The following is a 20,816-nucleotide window of genomic DNA, read 5'->3' as shown; positions in this document are numbered from 1 at the left end:
GAACTATGTCCATTGCCGCTACCATGAGTCCGATTACCGCCATATATTGAGCCACTGATGGCCGAGGAATGGAATGAAGAGCTCGGCAAGTGGTTAAGAGTTTTAACTTTCTGACCTCATTCAGAAATATTTTCATTTCTACCGAGTCCATCAGAGTCCCTAGGAAGGAAACTCTTGTAAGAGGGAAGAGAGAACTCTTATGTTCACCTTCTACCCGTGAGATCTCAGAAAAGCCACACGATGTCCGTGTGAGACTTGGCTAGCTGAAAAGTCGACGCCCGAATTAAGATGTCGTCTAGATAAGGCCCCACTGCTATGCCCCGTGGTCGTAGAACCGCCAGAAGGGACCCTAGCACTTTTGTGAAAATTCTGGGAGCCGTGGCCAACCCAAAGGGAAGGGCCACAAACTGGTAATGCCAGTTTAGAAAGGCGAATCTGAGGAATTGATGATGATCTCTGTGAATAGGGATGTGTAGATACGCATCCTTTAAGTCCACGGTAGTCATATATTGACCCTCCTGGATCAGAGGTAGAATAGTCTGAATAGTCTCCATCTTGAATGATGGAACTTTGAGGAACTTGTTTAGAATTTTGAGATCCAAGATTGGTCTGAAAGTTCCCTCTTTCTTGGGAACCACAAACAGGTTTGAATAAAACCCTAGCCCCTGTTCCTCTTTTGGGACTGGGTGGATCACTCCCATGGTATGTAGGTCTTCTACACAGCGTAAGAACGCCTCTCTCTTTCTCTGGTTTACAGACAATCGAGAAATGTGAAATCTCCCCCTTGGAAGGGAGCCCTTGAATTCCAGAAGATATCCCTGGGACACAATTTCTAAAGCCCAGGGATCCTGAACATCTCTCGCCCAAGCCTGAGCGAAGAGAGAGAGAGTCTGCCCCCTACTAGATCCGGTCCCGGATCGGGGGCTACCCCTTCATGCTGTCTTAGAGGCAGCTGCAGGCTTCTTGGCCTGTTTACCCTTGTTCCAAGCCTGGTTAGGTCTCCAGACTGACTTGGATTGGGCAAAATACACCTCTTGCTTTGTAGCAGAGGAAGCTGAAGCGGGACCACTCTTAAAGTTTCGAAAGGAATGAAAATTATTTTGTTTGGTCCTCATCTTATTTGATCTATCCTGAGGGAGGGCATGACCTTTCCCTCCAGTGATGTCTGAAATAATCTCTTTCAGTTCAGGCCCGAATAGGGTCTTACCCTTGAAAGGAATGTTCAAAAGTTTAGATTTAGATGACACATCAGCAGACTAGGACTTAAGTCATAACGCCCTGCGTGCTAAAATGGCAAAACCTGAATTCTTTGCCGCTAATTTAGCCAGTTGAAAAGCGGCATCTGTAATAAAAGAATTAGCCAACTTAAGGGCCTTAATTCTGTCCATAATTTCCTCTAATGGAGTCTCCATTTGAAGAGCCTCTTCTAGAGCCTCAAACCAGAAAGCAGCTGCAGTTGTTACAGGAACAATGCATGCAATAGGTAGCAGAGAAAAACCTTGATGAACAAAACTTTTCTTCAGGAGACCCTATAATTTTTTATCCATAGGATCTTTGAAAGCACAACTGTCCTCGATAGGTATAGTTGTACGCTTAGACAGAGTAGAAATAGCTCCCTCCACCTTAGGAACTGTCTGCCATGAGTCCCTTATGGTGTCAGATATGGGAAACATTTTCTTAAAAACAGGAGGGGGAGTGAACGGAATACCTGGTCTATCCCACTCCTTAGCAATAATATTCACAATCCTCTTAGGGACTGGAAAAACATCAGTGTAAACAGGAACCTCTAAATATCTATCCATTTTACACAATTTCTCTGAGACCACTATAGGGTCACAATCATCTAGAGTTGCTAATACCTCCCTAAGCAATAAGCGGAGGTGATCAAGCTTAAATTTAAAGGCTGTCATATCAGAATCTGTCTGAGGAAGCGTCTTTCCTGAATCAGAAATTTCTCCCTCAGATAACAAATCCCTCGCCCCTTCAGAGCATTGTGAGGGCATATCAGATACGGCTACTAAAGCGTGAGACGGCTCAGCATTTTTCCTTAACACAGAGCTGTCCCGCTTTCCTTGTAAACCAGGCAGTTTGGATAAAACCTCAGTGAGGGTTGTATTCATAACTGTGGCCATGTCTTGTAAAGTAAATGAATGTGACGCACTAGAGGTACTCGGCGTCACTTGTGCGGGCGTTACTGGTTGTGACACTTGGGGAGAGCTAGATGGCGAACCCTCATTTACTTCTGACTGAGAATCATCTATTGCTCTATTTTTAAGTGCTAATTTATGTTCTTTATGGTTTATAGACATATCAGTACAATTAGGACACATTCTAAAAGGGGATTCCACAATGGCTTCCAAACACATTGAACAAGGATTTTCCTTGGTGTCAGACATGTTAAACAGGCTAGTAATGTAACAAGCAAGCTTGGAAAACACTGTAATCAAAGTAAATAACACTTAGAAATAAAAAGGTACTGTGCCTTTAAGAGAAAAAAAGTTGCACAAATTCAGCAAAACTGTTAAAAAGCAGTAACCTTAACGAAATTTTTACAGTAGCATCATAAAACCTTAGTAACTTTGCACAGCTATGCAAATAAACAATTAACCCCTTAATGACAAAACTGGATTGAAAAAACGCCAAAACCGGTAAAAAGGACTTTCAGCACCTTGCCACAGCTCTGCTGTGGCGCCTACCTGCCCTTCAGAACAATTTGTGGGGAAAAAAAAAAACTTCTTTTACAGCCTTCAAACACAGCAGGAACCTCTGGAGAAGTAGTTAGAAGTCTCTAAAGAAAAGAAACTGCTCAACTAAGGCGCGAAAATAGGCCCCTCCCACCTCACTTGATGTTTTGAGGCCTATCATTAACCACGTGGGTTAAAAAACCCAAAAACAAGCCACAATGACCCCTTTAGTCCCTTCAAAAAACTTTATAATTGCATAATTTACTGAATAAACAAAAACGTTTTTTCCAAACAGTGTCACCAGTAACTAATGAGCCCTTCATGCAAGCTGAAATTCCTATCCAAGTGTCTGAATACAGCTTACCCTTCCCTCATGGGAATATTGCCAGCCTTTTCTAGAATTAACACAGTTTGTCTAGAAAAATATAGACTGAACATACCTCATATGCAGTTTAGCATGCAAACTATTCCCCCAACTGAAGTTTTCCTGTACTCAGCCCTTGTGAGAACAGCAGTGGATCTTAGTTACAAAGTGCTAAGATCATAATCCTCCTTGCAGAAATCTTCATCTCTTTTCTGCCAGAGAGTAAATAGTACACACCGGCACCATTTAAAATAAACTTTTGCTTGAGAAATAAAAAAACTAACATTTTTGTCACCACACTCGCTCTGCACTTCCAAGTTACTTAGAGTAGGCAAAGAGAATGACTGGGGGGTGGAGCTAAGGGGGGGAGCTATATAGACAGCTCTGCTGTGGGTGCTCTCTTTGCAAATTCCTGTAGGGGAGGAGAATATCCCACAAGTAAGGATGAATCCGTGGACTTGATACATCTTACAAGAGAAAAGTTTATCTTTATAAAGTAATGTCCTCTCAATACAAGAAGAACAAAAGGGCAAAGGAGGTTCAACTTGGTTATCTAGACAAAGCTTGCAATTCAACAGAAGGCACACTCTTGGTCCATACTGAAATTAACAGAACAAACAACAACAAAATAAAAATTATTTTTAATACTGTTCCTTTAAGAATATTAGTTCCCAAAGTAACCAAATACTGTCAACAGGAATAGACAAAGGATTGCAAAAAATAACAATTTAACTTTTAAATTGCCCAATTTATTTTGCCAAAATAATTGCCAATACCTCATTTTAACTAGAGGATTTAGAAAGAGACAAAGACACCTCTACACCTCAGCGCTATCACTGCCCCCTTTGCACTCCTGAATAGAATTGCGACTGACTTCTGATCGCAGCAGCTCCGGATGATCTTTGGAGAGAAAATAACGTGATCTGCCATAAGCTGCGCCACAAAAGGGAAACCGTGCACTTTTAGAAGAAAATACCACCTCAGAAAAAGGATCCGCCTCTCTTCTTAAGTCAGGTGAGGTCCCAGATGGCCATTAAAGAAAATATCGATCAGAAACTTTGTTCAGTTCCTACGAGTCACATAAATCACCCATCTGTTTCCCAACCGGATTCACAGTGAAATAGAATAAAACCTACTGAGCCACCAGTGATTCTAACACTCTTATACTAAATCACCTCTCTGTCACAGCCCACAGTGCCTACTCCCTGACATTATGAGTCCTGTTTGTTAACTCAGGAACGTAGCCCAGATAAAGTACAGTTTACTCTGCTTTAGTGCCAGTGTTCTTTCCCAAAAAACAAAAATGGCCCTTACCTGCACCTCTGGCTGTCCGGCAGGACGACAGCTCACCCGGCATGAAAGGAAGCCACTCCTCACAGAGACCTGTGAAAACAAGAAAGGACAGAGTAAACCTACTCTGGCTTTCTATACAAGGGCAGCAACCTGTTAGGAAATCGCAGTGAGGCCCACCTCACAAAATCCTAACTGCTTGAAAGCTACCACTGCCCTACTGAAGAGACTAACGTGGAGTACAGCTAGACCCAATCTTGAGAGGAAAGATCAGAGCAAAAATACTCTGGCTTTCAAAATAATAAAATCTTGATTGAAGAAAAATCTTCTTCAGACACCAAAACTTCACCTCTTCCTTGTACCAAAGGCAAAGAGATTGACTGGGGTTTGTGGGAAAGGGAGTGATACTTAACAGCTTAGCTGTGGTGCTCTTTGCCGCCTCCTGCTGGCCAGGAGTGATATTCCCAACAGTAATTGAGGATGCCGTGGACTCACCATATCTTAGGAAAGAAAAAAAATCTCCTTCCCTGGAAGAAAATTCTGCATCTGAAAGATCTGACTCCTGACTGCAAGTAATCACACTTGGTGTACTGTTTTTGTGAAAACAAAGAAACCCTGGGTAAATTACATTCTGCAGTGTACGCAAATATGTGCACTCACTAATGGTGTGAAATTGGAAGAGAAGGAATACTATATCTTTTTGTAAAACTAAATGGAAATTTCACCTTTTAGGCAGAAGGCTTAAAGGGACACTAAACCCAATTTTTTTCTTACATGATTCAGATAGAGCAGCAATTTTCTAATTTACTCCTATTATCAATTTTTCTTTGTTCTCTTGCTATCTTTATTTAAATAGCAGGAATGTGATGAATAGGAGCCAGCCCATTTTTATTTGAGAACCTGGGTTATGCTTGCTTATTGGTGGGTAAATGTCAGCCTCCAATAAGCAAGGGCTATCCATGATGCTGAACCTAAAATGGGCTTACTGCTAAGATTTACATTCATGATTTTCAAATAAAGATAGCAAGAGTACAAAGAAAAAAATATAATAGGAGTAAACTACAAAGTTGCTTAAAATTGCATGCTCTATCTGAATCATGAAAGAAAAAAACATAATTTATGTAAGAACTTACCTGATAAATTCATTTCTTTCATATTAACAAGAGTCCATGAGCTAGTGACGTATGGGATATACATTCCTACCAGGAGGGGCAAAGTTTCCCAAACCTTAAAATGCCTATAAATACACCCCTCACCACACCCACAAATCAGTTTAACGAATAGCCAAGAAGTGGGGTGATAAGAAAAAAAGTGCGAAGCATATAAAATAAGGAATTGGAATAATTGTGCTTTATACAAAAAAATCATAACCACCACAAAAAAGGGTGGGCCTCATGGACTCTTGTTAATATGAAAGAAATGAATTTATCAGGTAAGTTCTTACATAAATTATGTTTTCTTTCATGTAATTAACAAGAGTCCATGAGCTAGTGACGTATGGGATAATGACTACCCAAGATGTGGATCTTTCCACACAAGAGTCACTAGAGAGGGAGGGATAAAATAAAGACAGCCAATTCCTGCTGAAAATAATCCACACCCAAAATAAAGTTTAACAAAAAACATAAGCAGAAGATTCAAACTGAAACCGCTGCCTGAAGAACTTTTCTACCAAAAACTGCTTCAGAAGAAGAAAATACATCAAAATGGTAGAATTTAGTAAAAGTATGCAAAGAGGACCAAGTTGCTGCTTTGCAGATCTGGTCAACCGAAGCTTCATTCCTAAACGCCCAGGAAGTAGATACTGACCTAGTAGAATGAGCTGTAATTCTCTGAGGCGGAATTTTACCCGACTCAACATAGGCAAGATGAATTAAAGATTTCAACCAAGATGCCAAAGAAATGGCAGAAGCTTTCTGGCCTTTCCTAGAACCGGAAAAGATAACAAATAGACTAGAAGTCTTACAGAAAGATTTCGTAGCTTCAACATAATATTTCAAAGCTCTAACAACATCCAAAGAATGCAACGATTTCTCCTTAGAATTCTTAGGATTAGGACATAATGAAGGAACCACAATTTCTCTACTAATGTTGTTGGAATTCACAACTTTAGGTAAAAATTCAAAAGAAGTTCGCAACACCGCCTTATCCTGATGAAGAATCAGAAAAGGAGACTCACAAGAAAGAGCAGATAATTCAGAAACTCTTCTGGCAGAAGAGATGGCCAAAAGGAACAAAACTTTCCAAGAAAGTAATTTAATATCCAAGAACGCATAGGTTCAAATGGAGGAGCTTGAAGAGCCCCCAGAACCAAATTCAAACTCCAAGGAGGAGAAATTGACTTAATGACAGGCTTTATACGAACCAAAGCTTGTACAAAACAATGAATATCAGGAAGAATAGCAATCTTTCTGTGAAAAAGAACAGAAAGAGCAGAGATTTGACCTTTCAAGGAACTTGCGGACAAACCCTTATCTAAACCATCCTGAAGAAATTGTAATATTCTCGGTATTCTAAAAGAATGCCAAGAAAAATGATGAGAAAGACACCAAGAAAAATAAGTCTTCCAGACTCTATAATATATCTCTCTGGATACAGATTTACGAGCCTGTAACATAGTATTAATCACAGAGTCAGAGAAACCTCTTTGACCAAGAATCAAGCGTTCAATCTCCATACCTTTAAATTTAAGGATTTCAGATCCTGATGGAAAAAAGGACCTTGAGACAAAAGGTCTGGTCTCAACGGAAGAGTCCACGGTTGGCAAGAGGCCATCCGGACAGGATCCGCATACCAAAACCTGTGAGGCCATGCCGGAGCTACCAGCAGAACAAACGAGCATTCCTTCAGAATCTTGGAGATTACTCTTGGAAGAAGAACTAGAGGCGGAAAGATATAGGCAGGATGATACTTCCAAGGAAGTGAAAATGCATCCACTGCCTCCGCCTGAGGATCCCGGGATCTGGACAGATACCTGGGAAGTTTCTTGTTTAGATGATAAGCCATCAGATCTATTTCTGGAAGTTCCCACATTTGAACAATCTGAAGAAATACCTCTGGGTGAAGAGACCATTCGCCCGGATGCAACGTTTGGCGACTGAGATAATCCGCTTTCCAATTGTCCATACCTGGGATATAAACCGCAGAGATTAGACAGGAGCTGGATTCCGCCCAAACCAAAATTCGAGATACTTCTTTCATAGCCAGAGGACTGTGAGTCCCTCCTTGATGATTGATGTATGCCACAGTTGTGACATTGTCTTATCTGAAAACAATGAACAACTCTCTCTTCAGAAGAGGCCAAGACTGAAGAGCTCTGAAAATTGCACGGAGTTCCAAAATATTGATCGGAAATCTCACCTCCTGAGATTCCCAAACCCCTTGTGCCGTCAGATACCCCCACACAGCTCCCCAACCTGTAAGACTTGTATCTGTTGAGATTATAGTCCAGGTCGGAAGAACAAAGAAGCCCCCTGAACTAAACGATGGTGATCTGTCCACCATGTCAGAGAGTGTCGTAAAATCGGTTTAAAGATATTAATTGAGATATCTTTGAGTAATCCCTGCACCATTGGTTCAGCATACAGAGCTGAAGAGGTCGCATGTGAAAACGAGCAAAGGAGATCGCATCTGATGCGGCAGTCCTAAGACCCAACATTTCCATGCATAAGGCTACCAAAGGGAATGATTGTGACTGAAGGTTTTGACAAGCTGATATCAATGTTAAACTTCTCTTGTCTGACAAGGACAGAGTCATAGACACTGAATTTATCTAGAAACCTAAAAAGGTTACCCTTGTCTGAGGAATCAATGAACTGATTGGTAAATTGATCCTCCAACCATGAACTTGAAGAAACAACACAAGTCGATTCGTATGAGATTCTTCGAAAATGAGAAGACTGAGCAAGTACCAAGATATCGTCCAAATAAGGAAATACCAAAACCCTATTCTCTGATTACAGAAAGAAGGGCACCGAGAACCTTTGAAAAAAATTCTTGGAACTGAGGCTAGGCCAAACAGTAGAGCCACAAAACTGGTAATGCTTGTCTAAAAAGAGAATCTCAGACACTAAAAGTGATCTGGATGAATCGGAATATGCAGATACACATCCTGTAAATCTATTGTAGACATATAATGCCCTTGCTAAACAAAAGGCAGGATAGTCCTACAGTAACCATCTTGAATGTTGGTATCCTAACATAACGATTCAATAATGATAGATCCAGAACTGGTCTGAAGGAATTGACCTTCTTTGGTACAATGAAGAGATAAAATAAAACCCCAGCCCCTGTTCCAGAACTGGAACTGGCATAAATACTCCAGCCAACTCTAGATCTGAAACACATTTCAGAAATGCTGAGCCTTGCTGTGTCAACTGGGACAAGGGAAAGAAAAGAATCTCTTAGCAGGAGGCCTTAACTTGAAGCCAATTCTGTACCTTTCTGAAACAATGTTTCTGAAACCAGAGATTAAGAACGGAATTGATCCAAATTTCTTTGAAGAAAACGTAATCTGCCCCATACCAGCTGAGCTGGAATAAGGGCCGCACCTTCATAGATACTTAGGAGCTGGCTATAGGTTTCTATAAGGCTTGGATATATTCCAAACTGGAAATAGTTTCCAAACTGATACCGCTCCTGAGGATGAAGGATCAGGCTTTTGTTCCTTGTTGTGAGGAAAGGAACGAAATGATTATTTACCCTGGAAAGAAAGGGAAAGCAAAGTTGACTTAGAAGACATGTCAGCATTCCAAGTTTAATCCATAAAGCTTTTCTAGCTAAAATAGCTAGAGACATATACCTGACATCAACTCTAATGATATCAAAAGATGGTATCACCAATAAAATTTATTAGCATGTTATAGAATAATAATAATGCTATAAAATTATGATCTGTTACTTGTTGCGCTAAAGCTTCTAACCAAAAAGTTGAAGCTGCAGCAACATCCGCTAAAAATATAGCAGGTCTAAGAAGATTACCTGAACATAAGTAAGCTTTTCTTAGAAAAGATTCAATTTTCCTATCTAAAGGATCCTTAAATGAAGTACTATCTGCCATAGGAATAGTAGTACATTAGCAGGAGTAGAGACAGCCCCATAACCTTAGGGATTTTTGTCCCAAAAAACTCTAATCTGTCAGATGGCACAGGATATAATTTGCTTAAACGTCTAGAAGGAGTAAATAAATTACCCAAATTATTCCATTCCCTGGAAATTACTTCAGAAATAGCATCAGGGAGATAAAACACTTCTGGAATAACTACAGGAGATTTAAAAACCTTATTTAAACGTTTACATTTAGTATCAAGAGGACCAGAATCCTCTATTTCTAATGCAAATAACACTTCTTTAAGTAAAGAACGAATAAATTCCATCTTGAACAAATACAAAGATTTATCAGCATCAACCTCTGAGACAGAAACCTCTGAACCAGAAGAACCATTATCAGTATCAGAATGATGATGTTCATTTAAAAATTCATCTGAAAAAAAGAGAAGTTTTAAAAGACTTTTATGTATACTAGAAGGAGAAATAACAGACATAGCCTTCTTAATGGATTTAAAAAATAAAATCTCTTATGTTATCAGGAACACTCTGAAAATTAGATGTTGACGGACAGCAACAGGTAATGTAACAGTACTAAAGGAAATTTTATCTGCATTAATAAGTTTGACATGACATGCAATACAAATAACAGCTGGAGAAAACAGATACCAAAAGTTTATAGCAGACTTAGCTTGGTAGCTCCAGCACTGTGCAGTGATTTTCCTGTAGTATCTTCTGACTCAGTTGCAACGTGGAACATCTTGCAATATGTAAAAGAAAAAAACAACATATAAAGCAAAATTGATCAAATTCCTTAAATGACAGTTTCAGGAATGGGAAAAAAAATGCCAGTGAACAAGCTTCTAGCAACCAGAAGCAATAAATAATGAGACTTAAATAATGTGGAGACAAAAATGACGCCCATATTTTTTAGCGCCAAAAAAGACGCCCACATTATTTGGCGCCTAAATGCTTTTGGCGCCAAAAATGACGCCACATCCGGAACGCCGACATCTTTGACGCAAAATAACGTCAAAAAATGACGCAACTTCCGGCGACACGTATGACGCCGGAAACGGAAAAGAATTTTTGCGCCAAAAAAGTCAGCGCCAAGAATGACGCAATAAAATGAAGCATTTTCAGCCCCCGCGAGCCTAACAGCCCACAGGGAAAAAAGTCAAATTTTTGAGGTAAGAAAAAATATGATAATTCAATGCATAATCCCAAATATGAAACTGACTGTCTGGAAATAAGGAAAGTTGAACATTCTGAGTCAAGGCAAATAAATGTTTGAATACATATATTTAGAACTTTATAAATAAAGTGCCCAACCATAGCTTAGAGTGTCACAGAAAATAAGACTTACTTACCCCAGGACACTCATCTACATGTTTGTAGAAAGCCAAACCAGTACTGAAACGAGAATCAGTAGAGGAAATGGTAAATATAAGAGTATATCGTCGATCTGAAAAGGGAGGTAAGAGATGAATCTCTACGACCGATAACAGAGAACCTTATGAAATAGACCCCGTAGAAGGAGATCACTGCATTCAATAGGCAATACTCTCTTCACATCCCTCTGACATTCACTGCACGCTGAGAGGAAAACCGGGCTCCAACTTGCTGCGGAGCGCATATCAACGTAGAATCTAGCACAAACTTACTTCACCACCTCCCTTGGAGGCAAAGTTTGTAAAACTGATTTGTGGGTGTGGTGAGGGGTGTATTTATAGGCATTTTAAGGTTTGGGAAACTTTGCCCCTCCTGGTAGGAATGTATATCCCATACGTCACTAGCTCATGGACTCTTGTTAATTACATGAAAGAAATTTGGGTTTAGTGTCCCTTTAATATCAAATACTAAAAAAGGAAGACAAATAATACTTTGGTATCACCTTAAAATGTTTTATTCACACAATACATTTAAAAAAAATAAAACATATGCTCTTCTTATTAAAACAAATGTACAGAGTAGGGCTAAGGAACCCTATAGAGGTGCGCTCGTGAGAACGTGGATAGAGCATTTGAAAAAAACAGAATTCAGATCTGGAGGAAGAATGGAATTCTAAATTTTGAAAGAGTCTAGATATATCAATGGAGAACAATCTTCCAATGAATAAAACTGAAAGCACAGACACCTGCAGTTTTCAGTAACTTTGGATAATCCCAATTTATACATGACCCCTGAAAATTGCATATTATGAAATGCTTTACTGAAAGACAAAGTGCACAGGAAGTAAAGTCTCTTGATAAAGCACAACCAGCCAGGAGAACAATAGGTACTTAAAGCCACCTGAACAAATGAAGTATAAGGTCTCTGTACTCTCTCCTCTAAAGGGTAGCAACTCTTGGTACGAGTGCTACTAGAAGGATCCAAGATAAAACAATATAAAAACAAAATCTATACATTGTTGCAGTGTAAACAGGACTTACATGAATTTGGACAGTTTGATGTATTGGTCCAAGGATGTGGAGAAAAATGCTGCCGACTGAAACTGGGAGCACCAACAGCTGTAGGTCCTTGCAAAAAAACTTGATTTGCATGGATGTTCGTTGAGAAACTGGCCAGTGGAGCTGAAATGGACGTTGCACAAGTGGGTGAACCATCCAAAGAAGATACTACTAAAACAAATAATAATAAAAAAAATTAACACAAAATATAATGTAATATTCAAATACCATACATTTTGTTATCTATCTCTATGTCAATCTAGCTCCCTAATTCTCTGTCTACCTTGAACTGGCATTAAAAAATGAAAGTTAAATCCCTGCACATAATGTTTAATGGGTTGTTACAATTGATTTTGTTTTAAAAAAATAATGCATGCAAAATTGAATTTTTTTCCAAGGACAGGGTTCTACATCCTGCATGATGAAATTGGCCTTCTTTTCTAGCAGAAAAACAAACATAACTCAAACATAACTCCAATAACTCTATATAACCCCTCTTACATCTATGGTAGTTAGTCTTATGTAGAGTCAAGCAAAAAGAAGTAAGAGGAAAAAAAAAAATAGGAGCTGGGAAAAACGATGTGCCATAAAAGAAAAAAACATCACAAAAAAAATATAACAGGGTGGGTGGGGTCTCGTGGATTCTTACCACCATGAAATAAATTAATTTATCAGGTAAGCATAAATTATGTTTTCTTTCATAAAAGTGGTAAGAATCCATGATCCATTACCCCTGGGAACCAATACCAAAGTTGTGGAGAGTCCACAAAATGAAAAAAGTAGGGCGGGAAAAAAACAAAACAATTTATTCCATAAGGAAACTATAACATCCACCCACCAAATAAAGATGAGATTCTATAATAAAAAGAACACATAAAATAACCAATTCTGAAAAATAATAATAAAAACATTGCTTGAAGAAGAACTTTCTGCCAAAGGCTGCCACAGAAGAAGCAAAAAATGGAAGAAACAAGAAATACCTAGAGGTTGCTTGCCAAGATAGATCAACATGAATCTTATTCCAGAAAGCCCAAGAAGAGGGAACTGAACTGGAAAAATGAGCTGAAAAAACCCCATTAAGGTGAAGACTATCCCATCTCCAAGCATGTCAATAAAAACATAAGCTCCAAGCAAAAACCAAGAAAAAGCACGTGCTCTCCGACCCTGAATAAAATCAGGAAAGTGAACAAAAATGACTAAAAATTTCAGTAACTCCAACATAGAACTACAAGGCTCTGACAATAACCAAAGCAAAAGGATACCTCTCTAAAGAATTTGAAAAATAGAACACAAAGAAGGAATAACAAATTCCCAACAACCACCTTATCCTAAAAAATAAAAAGATAAGGAAGAGATGGTCAAAAAAACTTCCAAAAAAGAAAGCTTAAAAACTACCATATGCATAGGCTCAAACGGAGGCGCTTGCAAAACACCAAACTCAGACTCTTAAGGTGAAGAAATTGGTATAACAAGCAGAATAAATGAATCCAAAAAACTAAACAAAAAAAAACCTGAAAATCAGAAAGAAAAGCAATCTTCCTAATGAGAAAAATGAAAAAGTGCAGAAAACTGTTCTTTCAATAGACTAGGAGATAAGCCCTTATCCAATCCAACCTGCACAAAAAAGTAAGAATAGCAGGAAAAGCCATATTCCAAAAACATTAAGAAATAAAAGGGCCTAAGACTATATGAAGAAAGCTACTGAGACACAAGCTTCTGAGCCAAAAACAGAGTTTCAACCATACACTCAATGGTTAAAAATTAAATCCCATAAACCCCATGCTATCAGGTTGAAAGATTTGAGATCTAGAAGGAAAAAAAACAGAATTTATGCTTACCTGATAAATTACTTTCTCCAACGGTGTGTCCGGTCCACGGCGTCATCCATTACTTGTTGGAATATTCTCTTCCCCAACAGGAAATGGCAAAGAGTACAGCAAAAGCTGTCCATATAGCCCCTCCTTGGCTCCGCCCCCCCCAGTCATTCGACCGACGGTTAGGAGAAAAAAAGGAGAAACTATAGGGTGCCGTGGTGACTGTAGTGTATAGAGAAAGACATTTTTCAAACCTGATTAAAAAACCAGGGCGGGCCGTGGACCGGACACACCGTTGGAGAAAGTAATTTATCAGGTAAGCATAAATTCTGTTTTCTCCAACATTGGTGTGTCCGGTCCACGGCGTCATCCATTACTTGTGGGAACCAATACCAAAGCTTTAGGACACGGATGAAGGGAGGGAGCAAATCAGGTTACCTAAATGGAAGGCACCACGGCTTGCAAAACCTTTCTCCCAAAAACAGCCTCCGAAGAAGCAAAAGTATCAAATTTGTAAAATTTGGCAAAAGTGTGCAGAGAAGACCAAGTCACTGCCTTACATATCTGATCAACAGAAGCCTCGTTCTTGAAGGCCCATGTGGAAGCCACAGCTCTAGTGGAGTGAGCTGTGACTCGTTCAGGAGGCTGCCGTCCGGCAGTCTCATAAGCCAATCGGATAATGCTTTTCAGCCAGAAAGAAAGAGAGGTAGCCGTAGCTTTTTGTCCTCTCCTCTTACCAGAGTAAACGACAAACAAAGATGAGGTTTGTCTAAAATCCTTAGTTGCTTCTAAATAGAACTTTAAAGCACGAACTACATCTAAATTGAGTAACAAACGTTCCTTCTTTGAAACTGGATTCAGACATAGGGACGGAACAACTATTTCCTGGTTAATATTCCTGTTGGAAACAACCTTCGGAAGAAAACCAGGCTTAGTACGCAAAACGACCTTATCTGAATGGAACACCAGATAGGGTGGGTTACACTGCAGAGCAGATAATTCAGATACTCTTCTTGCAGAAGAAATAGCAACCAAAAACAGAACTTTCCAAGATAGTAACTTGATATCTATGGAATGTAAGGGTTCAAACGGAACCCCTTGAAGAACTGAAAGAACTAAATTTAGACTCCAAGGAGGAGTCAAGGGTCTGTAAACAGGCTTGATTCTGACCAAGGCCTGTACAAAAGCTTGTACATCTGGCACAGCTGCCAGTCGTTTGTGTAACAAGACAGATAAAGCAGAAATCTGTCCTTTTAGAGAACTCGCTGACAATCCCTTATCCAAACCTTCTTGGAGAAAGGAGAGGATCTTAGGAATTTTAATCTTACTTCAGGAGAATCCCTTGGATTCACACCAACAGATATATCTTTTCCATATTTTATGGTAAATCTTTCTAGTCACAGGTTTTCTGGCTTGGACCAGAGTATCTATCACTGAATCTGAAAACCCACGCTTGGATAAGATCAAACGTTCAATTTCCAAGCAGTCAGCTGCAGAGAAACTAGATTTGGATGTTCGAATGGACCTTGTACTAGAAGATCCCGTCTCAAAGGTAGCTTCCATGGTGGAACCGATGACATATTCACCAGGTCTGCATACCAAGTCCTGCGCGGCCACGCAGGAGCTATCAGAATCACCGAGGCCTTCTCCTGTTTGATCCTGGCTACAAGCCTGGGGAGGAGAGGGAACGGTGGAAACGCATAAGCTAGGTTGAATGACCAAGGCGCCACTAATGCATCCACTAGAGTCGCCTTGGGATCCCTGGATCTGGACCCGTAGCAAGGAACCTTGAAGTTCTGACGGGACGCCATCAGATCCATGTCTGGAATGCCCCATAATTGAGTCAACTGGGCAAACACCTCCGGGTGGAGTTACCACTCCCCCGGATGGAAAGTCTGACGACTCAGATAATCCGCCTCCCAGTAGTCTACTCCTGGGATGTGGATTGCAGATAGGTGGCAGGAGTGATCCTCCGCCCATTTGATGATTTTGGATACCTCTCTCATCGCCAAGGAACTCCTTGTTCCCCCCTGATGGTTGATGTAAGCTACAGTCGTCATGTTGTCTGACTGGAATCTTATGAATCCGGCCTTCGCTAGTTGAGGCCAAGCCCGGAGAGCATTGAATATCGCTCTCTGTTCCAGGATGTTGATCGGGAGAAAGACTCTTCCCGAGACCATAAACCCTGAGCTTTCCGGGAATCCCAGACCGCGCCCCAGCCTAATAGACTGGCGACGGTCGTGACAATGACCCACTTTGGTCTGCGGAAACTCATTCCCTGAGACAGGTGATCCTGGGACAACCACCAACGGAGTGAGTCTCTGGTCATCTGGTCTACTTGAATCTTTGGAGACAAGTCTGTATAATCCCCATTCCACTGCTTGAGCATGCACAGTTGTAATGGTCTTAGATGAATTTGAGCAAAAGGAACTATGTCCATTGCTGCAACCATCAACCCTACTACTTCCATGCACTGAGCTATGGAAGGCTGCAGAATAGAGAGAAGAACTTGACAAGCGTTTAGAAGCTTTGACTTTCTGACTTCTGTCAAGAAGATCTTCATTTCTAAAGAATCTATTATTGTTCCCAAAAAGGGAACTCTTGTCGACGGAGACAGGGAACTCTTTTCTACGTTCACCTTCCACCCGTGAGATCTGAGAAAGGCTAGAACAATGTCTGTATGAGCCTTTGCCTTGGAAAGAGACGACGCTTGAATTAGAATGTCGTCCAGATAAGGTGCCACTGCAATGCCCCTTGGTCTTAGAACCGCTAGAAGGGACCCGAGCACCTTTGTGAAAATTCTGGGAGCAGTGGCTAGTCCAAATGGGAGAGCCACGAACTGATAATGTTTGTCCAGAAAGGCGAACCTTAGGAACTGATGATGATCTTTGTGGATAGGAATATGTAGATATGCATCCTTTAAATCCACGGTAGTCATATATTGACCCTCCTGGATTGCAGGTAAAATTGTTCGATGGTTTCCATTTTGAACGATGGAACTCTGAGAAATTTGTTTGGAATTTTTAAATCCAGAATTGGTCTGAAAGTTCCCTCTTTTTTGGGAACTACAAACAGATTTGAGTAAAACCCCTGACCTTGTTCCACAGTTGGAACTGGGTGTATCACTCCTATCTTTAGCAGGTCTTCTACACAATGTAAGAATGCCTGTCTCTTTATTTGGTTTGAAGATAAGTGAGAAATGTGGAACCTTCCCCTTGGGGTTAGTTCCTTGAATTCTAGAAGATAACCCTGAGATACTATTTCTAGTGCCCAGGGATCCTGAACATCTCTTGCCCAAGCCTGAGCAAAGAGAGAGAGTCTGCCCCCTACTAGATCCGGTCCCGGATCGGGGGCTACCCCTTCATGCTGTTTTGGTAGTAGCAGCAGGCTTCTTGGCCTGTTTACCCTTGTTCCAGCCTTGCATTGGTTTCCAAGCTGGGTTAGTCTGGGAAACGTTACCCTCTTGTCTAGAGGCTACAGAGTTGGAAGCCGGTCCGTTCCTGAAATTGCGAAAGGAACGAAAATTGGACTTATTCTTAGCCTTCAAAGGTCTATCTTGTGGGAGGGCATGGCCCTTTCCCCCAGTGATGTCTGAAATAATTTCTTTCAATTCTGGCCCAAAAAGGGTCTTACCTTTGAAAGGGATATTAAGCAATTTTGTCTTGGAATATACATCCGCCGACCAAGACTTTAGCCAGAGCGCTCTACGCGCCACAATTGCAAACCCTGAATTTTTTGCCGCTAATCTCGCTAACTGCAAAGCGGCGTCTAAAATAAAGGAATTAGCTAACTTAAGTGCGTGAATTCTGTCCATGACCTCCTCATATGGGGTCTCCCTACTGAGCGACTTTTCCAGTTCCTCGAACCAGAACCACGCCGCTGTAGTGACAGGAATAATGCACGAAATAGGTTGAAGGAGGTATCCTTGCTGTACAAAAATCTTTTTAAGCAAGCCCTCCAATTTTTTATCCATAGGATCTTTGAAAGCACAATTGTCCTCAATGGGAATGGTCGTGCGTTTGGCTAGTGTAGAAACCACCCCTCGACCTTAGGGACTGTTTGCCATGTGTCCTTCCTGGGGTCGACCATGGGGAACAATTTCTTAAATATAGGAGGAGGGACAAAAGGTATGCCTGGCTTCTCCCACTCCTTATTCACTATGTCCGCCACCCTTTTAGGTATTGGAAAGGCATCAGGGTGCACCGGGACCTCTAGGAACTTGTCCATCTTGCACAATTTTTCTGGGATGACCAGATTGTCACAATCATCCAGAGTAGATAGCACCTCCTTAAGTAATGCGCAGAGATGCTCTAATTTAAATTTAAATGTCTTAATGCATTCAAAGTATTGCACCCCAATTTTCAAGCTGTTAACCCTTAAAATGCGGAAACCGGAGCCATTTGCAATTTAACCCCACTACAGTCCCAGCCACAGCCTTTGTTGCGACTTCACTTATCCCAGGGGGGTATACGATACCAATTCCAGCCTTCTAGGAACGTTTTCAGTGGATACCAGACCCTCTCACATGCAGCTGCATGCTCTGCACTCAAAAGAAACTGCGCAATAATGGCGTGAAAATGAGGCTCTGCCTAATACAGAGAAAGGCCCTTCCTGACTGGGAAGGTGTCTTAACTAGTGCCTGGCGATAAAAACGTTCCCCAAATAGTAAAAAGTTTGAAATCCACTTCAAAACTTTAAATAATAACTTAAACAATCGATTTAGCCGTTAAGAGTGTCCACCAGTTAATAGCCCATAATAAGCCCTTTATTCTTTCTGAGTCTAAGAAAATGGCTTACCGATCCCCATGAGGGAAAATGACAGCCTTCCAGCATTACACAGTCTTGTTAGAAAAATGGCTAGTCATACCTTGAGCAGAAAAGTCTGCAAACTGTTCCCCCCAACTGAAGTTCTCTGGGCTCAACAGTCCTGCGTGGGAACAGCAATTGATTTTAGTTACTGCTGCTAAAATCATACTCCTCTTTTAAACAGAACTCTTCATCTCTTTCTGTTTCAGAGTAAATAGTACGTACCATTTCAAAATAAACTTTTGATAGAAGAATAAAAAACTACAACTAAACACCACATACTCTTCACCATCTCCGTGGAGATGCTACTTGTTCAGAGCGGCAAAGAGAATGACTTGGGGGGGGGAGCCAAGGAGGGGCTATATGGACAGCTTTTGCTGTGCTCTTTGCCATTTCCTGTTGGGGAAGAGAATATTCCCACAAGTAATGGATGACGCCGTGGACCGGACACACCAATGTTGGAGAAATAGTCCTAAAAAAAAAGAAGCCCAGGTTAATGATCATCTGAACCAGATCTGCAAAAAAATTAAAATAAACTCAGAGGCCAGACTGGAGCAAAGAGAAAAAGACTGAAAACTCCTCTTGCCTAAACTTGAAACTACTCGAGGGAAAAAGAACCAGAAGAAACACATAAACAAGTAGAAAAGATCAAGAAGCTTTTAAAGCATCCACAAACTCTGCCTGAGGATGCCCTGAGTTCGCTAAGTACCTGGAAAGATTAGCCAAGAGGCTAACAGATGTATCTCTAGGAGACCCCAAAAAACAAACTTATTGGAAACAACATCCTGGTGGAGAGACAATACAACTGAATGCAGAAACTGGCTACTAAGAAAACAACAACTTCTGCCTATAAGAGAAAGCCAAACACATCCCTTGTGGCAAGGGAACTGCAAGTTTCCCCCTGATGATTGATACAAGACAGTACAAAAAAATTGTCTCAAAGAATAAGGAAATAGAACAGAGGCCAACTCTGAAGAGCCCTGAAAAAGTTCTCGCCTACCAAGGAGCCCAAAACTCTTGTATTCTCAGAGATTTCAAGAAGGACGAGCAAAAGATAACCTGTGCAAAATGAGCCAATGATTCAGCCATGAAGACAGGTACAGACCAAAATTCCTGAGAAAGATCCATGCATCACAGGCAAACAAAGCTGAAAAAGATCTCATAGAAAATGGACAAAACAGAGAAGCATTAGATGCTACAATCAATATTCCAAATACTCCCATAAAAAACAGCAGAGGGAAATTAAGAAACTGAAGAATTAAGCAAGCTAAAACTACAGCCTTCTCTAATCAGAAAGAGAAAATTTCATGGATACTAAATCCAAATATTACCCCAGAAAGGAACCTGTCTGAAGAATTAAGGAACACCTTGAAAAAAAATCTTCCAACCACGCTGTTGAAGAAACAACAGACTGCCGAAGAAAGAATTTGTTAAATAAAAACATAAGAACCAGACTAAGAAACACAGCAACACCCTAAGTTCTGTTATAGACAAAAGGGCACCAAGAGTGTAGAATATATTTTATGAACTGAAGCAAAAACAAATGATAAAGCAATAAACTGCACATGCTTGTTCAAGAAAGCAGATCTCTGATAGAGTTTGGCTTCTAGGTAAAGCCAGATAAAACTAGTTTCTTAGAGAAAAAAAACGGAATTTATACTTACCAATAAATATCTTTCTTTCTGGATGAGGAGAGTCCATAATATCGGATATATTTACTGCTACTAGGAGGTGGTTAAAAACCCACACAAAAGAGCTTTAATCCCTCTCACCTTCTCTCCCCACTAAGTTTACCTATAGCAGAGGAGAGAGATAGAAAAGGTAGGAAAGACAGAAAGCAGGGTTAAAAGGTGCAAATAGGAACTATCGCCCATCTAGTATAAATTCTGTTTTATTTTGTAAGATGAGGAGAGTCCATAGGTGTCCATAACATGTGGGATGCAATACCCAAGCTGAGAATCCATGTTAAGGATGGGTGAGACAATTTGATGGGAGTTGCTATTTGCCGGACACTGCAGCTTGAAGGACTTTCCTGCCAAAAGCAACTTCAGAATAAGCATCAGACTGATATAATTTAGAAAAGGTATGAAGGGAAGACCAAGTTGCCACCTTGCAAGTCTGTTCCAAGGAGGCATAATTTTTGAAGGTCCAAGTAGTAGATACACATCTAGTAGAATGAGCAGTTAATCTATTTGGAGGCAGTTTTACCGCAACCAAGTAAGCCTTATGAATAGTCTGTTTTAGCTATGATTCCAAGGCAACCACTGTAGACTTTTGACCCTTTCTGGAATGTGAAAAGTGGACAAACAAAATTCTATCTTCAGGCTACTAAAGACTTCTAGCTTAAGGAAATGACTACATC

General features: G+C 40.5%; 1 protein-coding gene across 1 annotated transcript in view; it reads right to left on the bottom strand.

The window, feature by feature from the left end:
• ANKHD1 (ankyrin repeat and KH domain containing 1) overlaps positions 1 to 20,816 on the bottom strand; it is a gene marked incomplete in the record, with an annotated part of 1,187,903 nt that overhangs the window by 113,142 nt on the left and 1,053,945 nt on the right. The window contains 1 exon segment of the mRNA XM_053717232.1: positions 11,817 to 12,005. Coding sequence (XP_053573207.1) covers positions 11,817 to 12,005 — 189 coding nt within the window.

This window comes from Bombina bombina, chromosome 6 (genome assembly GCF_027579735.1).
Source record: "Bombina bombina isolate aBomBom1 chromosome 6, aBomBom1.pri, whole genome shotgun sequence".
In the NCBI taxonomy this organism is placed as follows: Eukaryota; Metazoa; Chordata; class Amphibia; order Anura; family Bombinatoridae; genus Bombina; species Bombina bombina.
This window is presented reverse-complemented; position numbering and strand designations above follow the sequence as displayed.